This window comes from Macrosteles quadrilineatus, unplaced genomic scaffold, assembly GCF_028750875.1.
Source record: "Macrosteles quadrilineatus isolate MER2022 unplaced genomic scaffold, UCM_ALF_1.0 Scaffold_8__2_contigs__length_117827958, whole genome shotgun sequence".
NCBI classification, from domain to species: Eukaryota; Metazoa; Arthropoda; class Insecta; order Hemiptera; family Cicadellidae; genus Macrosteles; species Macrosteles quadrilineatus.
The window spans coordinates 82296657-82306035 of NW_026542601.1; the positions used below are offsets into that span (position 1 = coordinate 82296657).

The 9379-nt window shown below is 34.2% G+C and overlaps 1 protein-coding gene across 1 annotated transcript; it reads left to right on the forward strand.

Annotated features, from left to right (window-relative positions):
* The first annotated feature begins 2559 nt into the window (after nt 1–2559).
* On the forward strand, nt 2560–4770 carry LOC129000511 (uncharacterized). Its single transcript, XM_054427474.1, has one exon. It carries the CDS (start codon nt 2560–2562, stop codon nt 4768–4770), a length of 2211 nt encoding a protein of 736 aa, XP_054283449.1.
* The last annotated feature ends 4609 nt before the right edge of the window (nt 4771–9379 follow it).

The window sequence follows — 9379 nt, forward strand, 5'->3', positions numbered from 1 at the left end:
AAAATCTTCCTCAAAATTTTGTTCTCAAAAATTATAAGTTTGTTTTCATGATTTTTAGTTAATGTCCAGGTTTCCGAACCATATAAAAGCACTGGTTGAATTAAAGTTTTATAGATTCTTAATTTTGTGTTTTTGGATAGTATTTTTGAACTAAATATTTTTGATACGCCCCAGAAACATTTGGTTGCTGCAATCAGTCTCTTTTCTATTTCTGTTCCTCTTTCATTATTCCAGTTAACTGAGACTCCGAGGTATTTAAATTCGTTTACTCTTTCAAAATTATGGTTATTGACCCTAAAAGGTTCAGCTCCTTCAGTTTGGGTTCTTCCGACTTTCAGATATTTTGACTTCTCTTCACTTATTTTAAGTCCAATCTTATTTGCTTCCCTTATAATAATCTCAGTAAGCTTACCTAGGTCCTCTTTTGATTCTGCAACTAATGCAACATCATCCGCAAAAGCAAGTGTGTTTACTATAGATCCGAAGTTTATTCCAGCTTCGATATGTTTAGTGCTTTTTAAGGTTTCTTCTATTGCAATATTGAAAAGAATTGGTGACAGTCCATCCCCTTGTCTAACCCCTGAATGGGTTTGGAAGGTTTCTGAGTATTCATTTTCTATCTTAACTTTACTTTTGGAACCTTCAACACACATCTTTGTCAAATTTATCAGTTTGTCGGGAATTCCAATTTTCTGCATTGTTTCCCAGAGTTTGGGTCTTTTTATGGTATCATAAGCTTTTACAAAGTCAATGAACAGGATATAACACTCTTTATTATATTCCCATTACTTTGATATTATCTCTCTAATCACAAAAATTTGATCCGTTGTTGAGCAAATTAATATATAGATTTAGTTTATTAAGAAAGGAAAAAAATGAAATTTAAAATCACTTGTTGGGATCAGCTGGGTCAACAAATACAGTTTTACTAAATGTGTAATATTACATGTCATTCATTCATCATTAACATTAATTTCTCTTTTATTTTGTATATTTTCTCTCACAATGTCTGTTAATGCCCCTGATAATGTGTTATCAGTTATTTAATTTGTTCCCCTTGTTAATGTGTTATTTTATCCAATTTTGTTCAATGTTATATAATATCCCATCACCCCACAGAAACATCATCCTATTTCATGTTACAATAAAATATTTATGCAAATTCTCTCCATACCTATTAAGTACTCATCAAAAACCAACAATAATCATTTATTTAGAATAATATATAATTGTAAGAAAATTGCAATATAGTAATAACATCTTAAATATAGTATTATTTTTCAAAATTATCCAAAGAAAATCAAAATTACTGTGGCAAGTGTCATTCATGTAAATTTAACCAGCTGTGCATCATTGCAACAATGGACATGGACTTCCTGAGCTTCTACCATTGCCTCTCCCCAGATCCTGCCAACTCTTCACAGTGTGAACATCATTCTATTGGAAATTGTGTTTGATTTAAACTAAAATTTATAATCCCAAAGTAAAACCTATATTTTAAATTTCTCATCATCCAAAAGTATTGGACAAGTGCATTGAAGAGTACCAATTTAGGCTATAAGAAGACAGACACTCCAAATTTGGTAACCATCATCCATCTTATTTAACTAAGGACAAATTTAATCTTCATTGGACATTTAATCAGTACAGCCTACTAGGCCCAAAAACTCAACTCATCAAGATATACATATTTCAAATTGAACTTTTATTCAAAATTTAATCTTCAAATTCTATTTTATTTCATTAAATTCAGTGAAACCATTTGGAATCTTTCTTTGGACATTAACATTATTAGCCTATATTAATAGCATCATGAACCTAGCTTAACTTATTTCAGAACAATAACTAAATTAAATTATTTGCATTTTAAAGAAGCCTAATATATCATTCGAACCGGCACGACCACCCCTCCCTGGATTAAGAGCTCATAGCCTATTTAAATATTAATTAGTGTACTTTAGAAGAAACCAGCCCAATATAAGCCTAGAATCTTTTGATCCACTTTGGAACCCCCACCATTTTGAAAATTTACCATTGTTAACTTACCCTGTAACTAAATTCAACCAATAACTTATCTTATATTTGTATTTCATTAATAAATTTTATATTGTAACTTACCAAATCTATTTATTCTTAAAATAATTCATAATTATAAGATTAAGACAAAGACTTACCTTATTAGATAGAAACAAAACACAAATTAGGAATTATCTTTATTAGAAAGAAAATGACTTTCAGTTCAATGTGGGCTAACTTAGTAGCCAAAGGAATTTTGTAGGCCTAAGTTAATGAATAGCCTATAGGAAGCTTTATGGTGCGTAGCAAATTTGGCGACCCAACGTGTCGGCTTTCGAATGATATATTACGGTAGTCATAAAATATTGCAATTTTCGATTTAAGCTAAGTTAACCTTAAGTTGTACTAGATCGTAAGAACCCATAGCCTATTGTACTGTACGTCCCGTAATTAACATTCCCTAACCCCAATAACAACACAAAGCCGTTATACAAAACATTAATTAATCACGCACAATTTGCATAATTAGTACAATAATTAATCATGGCCGAGAAAGGATATAATTTAAGACCCAACCGGAAAAATTCTAACCTAAATCCGAATTACGAATACAACACTCAAACTGACAGCGAGAGCGAGATTGAAGAAGAAAGTCGCCATCTTGATGACATCACATGCACGGACACAGAACAAAAAACACATCCACAACAGACATCAGAACACACAGAGGAAGAAAACAACGAGTCCATGGACCAATCAGACAATAGTATTCCCATTCCTACAAGCCTGTTTGCAAATGTTGCCACTGAACTGTCTAGTAAACAAAGTCTGAATGTTTCCAAAATGCCAGGTGATAGCCAAGGTCACATTAGCGGATCAATAACTCAGACACCCGCACCCGAACACAGCCGATCGTTACCGAATATAGCCGACGACGACGAACGTCACCTAGACCTACCAACACGGCAACGACTTGACAATCCTAGCGTCACTGTCGGTGAAACAGCGACAACAAATACTACTGTCACGTCAGCACTAATTGCACCATCAGATATTAATACTTTAATTGCTCTCATGACTAAACTAGATACTAAATTGAGCAACAAAATTAACGAATCAAATACGGAAATTAAAGCAGAAATTAATAATAAAATCAACAGCAAACTTAATGAATTAAAAGTTGAACTCACTCAAAGCTTCAATGATAAAATTGATGCTAATAGCCTAGAAATTCAAGCTTGCCGAAATGCACTAGAAACTCATATTTTAGAAAATCGTGAAAGTCAAAGTAAATTCCAGGTCGAAATTAACTCAATTAAGATCACTCAGACAACACAAGCTGAGGAAATGATTAAACTTAATGAAAAACTCACACAAAAAATTGATGAATCACAAGATCAAATGCGACAATTCGTCATTGATAATCTTACACAACAACAATCAATATCTGATAATAAAAATCAACAGAGACAAAATGACATCCTATCTGCTGTCAAAACACAATTGGTAATGCATGAACAGAATTTTGACCAAAAAATTGAAGAACTTTCTCAACGAACCAGGCAAGAATCCGAACAGAATTCTAAAGCTAATTTGGCCATCATACAAAACGAAATTCTCCCAAAACTCACCATCCAAAACAAAACTTTAGAATCTCAGCAAGCTGAAATCCAAAGTTTAAATCAAAATCTGACTAAATGTGAACAAGAAGTGGAAACCCTCAAACAGAGCAAAACATTTGAAAACTTCCAAGGCCCAATCAAAATTATATGCAATGGAAATGAAGAGAAAGACCGACAAATACCAAAATTCAACGGCCGAAGTGGCAACCCAAAAGAATATCTTAATAAATTGAAAAGATATTACGACAGAGGACTTGAGCGAAACAGCAATTATGACCCGATTGAATATCTCAAAGACCTGCTAGAAACTTCATTCGAAGGTCCCGCCTCAAGATGGCTACAACTTGTAAAGACTGACTTAAGTTCCTGGGAACAATTTTCCAACGAATTTGAAGCTAAATACTGGTCAAGAGAAGTACAACGCAGCTTAAGAGCCAAAATCGAATCAGAAAAATACCGGTCAAATGGTACCCTCAGCCGCAGTGAATACCTTACAGAACGTGTAATTTCACTCCAATCTATGAGCCCTGGCCTAACCGAAGAAGAAATTGTGACATTGATGGCAGAGAGATTTGACTCCATCGTACAAGACTGCATCAATGTACAGAACATCACCACCGTACGTGCCTTAGAAAGACTTCTACAACGTGAAGATCTCAAAGAAGGACCGAAGAAGACACGTACCAACAACCAGAATCACAACAGCTCATTCAACAACCGACCGACAACTCCAAATCAACAACCACACACCTATCATCAAAACGGCCGCTACGAGAATCAGAGAGCGTACCAACCCAAGATACCTTCACATCACAACAATCCATACAATAGCAATCACCAATACAGAAGTTATCCAAATCATCAAAATTACCGTCCTAACCACAATCATCCTACTTACGACCGAAACCATGAAAATAAACCATATCAACGAGACAGATATCCTCCACGTAACGGTGACAACAACCAACGGACCTACAGAAACCACCCAACCCAAGAACAAGCTCAGCTCTGCGCAGTAATAAGACAAAATAACTACGTGCCAAGTGCTCCTCCAAATAACCAATCATCACACAGTTACGATCCACAAACTCATCCTGCACCAAATATACAGGAAAACGGTTCGGCGCTGTAAGCGACAACCGAGAGGGTCAATTATCATTAGTTAACTCTAAAATTACAGCGCCTATTTATGAAATTCTCGGTAATGAAATAAATCATCTTCAATCCCAAAGTATAATGTGCGATAAGAACTTCTTATTAGAAAATGATTCAGAAAATAATCAATCTCCAAATTTCACTCAAATAAGTTGCCCAGAAATTAGCATCAAACTTAATAATATTAGAGTAAACGCATTAGTCGACACTGGTTCATCAATAACTTGTATATCAGAATCCTGGTTCAATGAAAACAAATCCAAAATTTCACCATTTGAAGAATTTCCAGTTAATAACACAGTAATCAAAACTGCTACAAATGAGCGATCTAAAAGAGTCTCTCGAATTATTTACGTTCCCACTACAATTGCAGAACACACCTTGCCATTGGAATATCTTATTGTACCAAATCTAATAAAACCTATAATACTAGGAGTAGATGTTTTGTCTAATCTTAAAATGGATCTGAATTTCAACACAAATGAAATAGATATGCAGATAAATAATCACAATGTTACTTTGAAGTTTTGTATGTGCAACCAAGAGGGACAAATATGTCACTTAATAATTAATGATAGCCATAGGCCAAATAATGAATATTTTAATGATGAAACGTTTGATGTATATCACGATGATCCAATATATAATAAATTAAACAGCACAATAAATAACTTCAAAAATAGAAAAACAGATCCAATCGAAGATGAAACATTAACCCAAGAAGAAATTGATAATTCCCTAGCAACAAATACGCACATAACCGCAGAAGAACGTGAAAATTAAGCATTTTATTAAATAAATATCAGCGAAAGAAGATGAAGATGTTTTATACGGCCCCTACCATATATCAGCCCTCAAGAAATATTTGGAACCAACCCGAGCAATAGAAGCTGTGATCGACGAGATAGATAATGATGACCCTACCCTCGAAGACATTCTATATCAATAAATTTCATAATGTGTTTCATCCATCAACAGACTTTTGTGCATCATCATCTCTAACCAAATTGTGCCATGGACCTTAATCGCGAGTGCGTGACCCCATAAATTGTGTTTTCCATAAACTGATACCCAGGTGATAAAGTTTATAAACAATACTCACTTACTAATAAACTGTGATCTCCTTAATAACAAAGAAACAATACAGTTATTTGATATTGAACAGTATGGAACAACAGCCATAATATCCCTTTCTTCCCATGCCAGGCCATGAACACTCTATTCTATTTTCCCCCTTTTAATGTTATTGTCCTACACATTTGTTAATTTATATTATAATTTTATTGTATTATCACCCAATGTTCTATCATCCAGAAAATCAATCATTTAATGTTATTCATACCTATCTGTAAGTATCATTCATATTAATGATTCATGATTCCATTTCATATTTTGTCGAAATCTGTATTTCATTTCATAGCATACAGATTTCTGTGGGGATAATTTGTAATATTACATGTCATTCATTCATCATTAACATTAATTTCTCTTTTATTTTGTATATTTTCTCTCACAATGTCTGTTAATGCCCCTGATAATGTGTTATCAGTTATTTAATTTGTTCCCCTTGTTAATGTGTTATTTTATCCAATTTTGTTCAATGTTATATAATATCCCATCACCCCACAGAAACATCATCCTATTTCATGTTACAATAAAATATTTATGCAAATTCTCTCCATACCTATTAAGTACTCATCAAAAACCAACAATAATCATTTATTTAGAATAATATATAATTGTAAGAAAATTGCAATATAGTAATAACATCTTAAATATAGTATTATTTTTCAAAATTATCCAAAGAAAATCAAAATTACTGTGGCAAGTGTCATTCATGTAAATTTAACCAGCTGTGCATCATTGCAACAATGGACATGGACTTCCTGAGCTTCTACCATTGCCTCTCCCCAGATCCTGCCAACTCTTCACAGTGTGAACATCATTCTATTGGAAATTGTGTTTGATTTAAACTAAAATTTATAATCCCAAAGTAAAACCTATATTTTAAATTTCTCATCATCCAAAAGTATTGGACAAGTGCATTGAAGAGTACCAATTTAGGCTATAAGAAGACAGACACTCCAAATTTGGTAACCATCATCCATCTTATTTAACTAAGGACAAATTTAATCTTCATTGGACATTTAATCAGTACAGCCTACTAGGCCCAAAAACTCAACTCATCAAGATATACATATTTCAAATTGAACTTTTATTCAAAATTTAATCTTCAAATTCTATTTTATTTCATTAAATTCAGTGAAACCATTTGGAATCTTTCTTTGGACATTAACATTATTAGCCTATATTAATAGCATCATGAACCTAGCTTAACTTATTTCAGAACAATAACTAAATTAAATTATTTGCATTTTAAAGAAGCCTAATATATCATTCGAACCGGCACGACCACCCCTCCCTGGATTAAGAGCTCATAGCCTATTTAAATATTAAGTACCTGGGGACCGAGCTTTGCTCGGGGAAAATCATTCCCCCACTCTGCGATGCCAGCATTTACATTCCTTCACCATTTCCTACGTCATGGACCTGTTTACTTCCCTTATCATAGCATTTAAGAATTACAGATACATTAATCTATCTGCCACAAACGGTTCCCAGTTCCCACAATCTGCGATGCTAAACTTTACTACTTCCTACGCCGTGGAACTATTTTCATCTCTTTCCATAGCATTTTAGTATTATAAATACATTAATCTGATTGCCACAAACATTTCCCACACCCCGCACTGCTAGCATTTACTACTTCTTTCACCATTTCCTATGTCTTGGACATGTTTCCATCCCTTCTCATAGCATTTCAGTATTTCAATTTCAGATACATAAATATAACTGTTACAATTGGTTTCCAGTTCCCACACTCCGGACTGCTCGCATTCACTACTTCCTTCACCACTTCCTACGTCTCAGACCTGTTTTCCTCCCTTCCCATAGCATTTTAAGATTGTAGATACCTTAATCTAATTGTCATTAACAGTTCCCACACTCCGGACTGCTCGCCCTTCTTCTTCCTTCACCACTTCCTACGTCTCAGACCTGTTTTCCTCCCTTCCCATAGCATTTTAAGATTGTAGATACCTTAATCTAATTGTCATTAACAGTTCCCAAACTCCGGACTGCTCGTCTTTACTACTGCCTTCACCACTTCCTTCGTCGCGGACCTGTTTCCCTCCCTTCCCATAGCATTTTAGGATTGCAGATACCTTAATCTAATCGTCATAAACAGTTACCACACTCCGGACTACTCGCCTTTACTAATTCCTTCACCACTTCCTACGTCGCGGACCTCTGTTTCCCTCCCTTCCCATAGCATTTTAGGATTGGGTATACCTTAATCTAATCGTCATAAACAGTTCCCACACTCCGTCCCGGTCACCTTTACTATTTCCTTTACCACTTCCTACGTCACGGGCCTGTTTCCTTACCTTCCCTTAGCATTTTATAATTGCAGATACTTTAATCTATTTGTCATAAACAGTTCCCGCACTCAGGATAGCTTGCATTGACTACTTCCTTCACCACTTCCTATGTCGCGGACCTGTTTCCTTACCTTCCCATAGCATTCTAGGATTGCAGATACCTTACCATCCTTATGGAACAGCTGAAGCCACTTTTATTGTTAGTTCTGTCTGGTTTTCTGTAGATGTCGTGTTTTGTTTACAATTTGTTTATATTATTTTTTGGTTAGTTTCTCATTATTTGTGTCTCACTGTTTTGGTTATATAGCCAACGATAGTAATATAGTAATATAGTACGGTAAGATAGTGAACGAGTTATCGTTTATGATTAAATATCTGTATTTGGTTAAACGAGGTTTTAAATTACTGAAATAACAAGAAACAAATTGTAAACAAAGCACGACATCTACAGAAGACGGACAGAACTAACAATAAAATTGGATTCAGCTGTTCCATAAGGATGGGAAATCTACCTTAATCTAATTGTAATAATAGATCCCACACTCCGCACTGCTAAGTTAACATTTCCTACAATGTATCGAATAAGCTTCAGTATAATCATTGCTCAATAGTAACAAGTGATGTTTTTGCTTTTGAACTGTATTTTATAATTTCTACTACACTGTGGGTAGATGCCTTTATGAACACATGTGTTACAACTTACTAGTCTTTTGTTTACTTTTTCCTTGTTATTTCATTCAACCAACATGGTTACTTAGCAACCGATTAGACTAATGTTAAAAAAATGTGACTTTCAGTTTCATTTTTCCACGTAATTAGATTTTTGTTGGCAGTTATAACTGCAGTAAACTTGTTTTTAGGCTAAAAATAAACTATTTACAAAATTTGAAGAAAATCGTCGGAGCCGTTTTCGAGATCTTTGTGCAAGCAAGCATACATACATACATACAGGCAAACATTGCTCGTATTAGAGTATAGGATTAGTGTACTTTAGAAGAAACCAGCCCAATATAAGCCTAGAATCTTTTGATCCACTTTGGAACCCCCACCATTTTGAAAATTTACCATTGTTAACTTACCCTGTAACTAAATTCAACCAATAACTTATCTTATATTTGTATTTCATTAATAAATTTTATATTGTAA

Bases quoted from the DNA above. Each gene is read 5' to 3' on its own strand.
- LOC129000511 (XM_054427474.1), top strand. From the start codon at position 2,560: ATGGCCGAGAAAGGATATAATTTAAGACCCAACCGGAAAAATTCTAAC.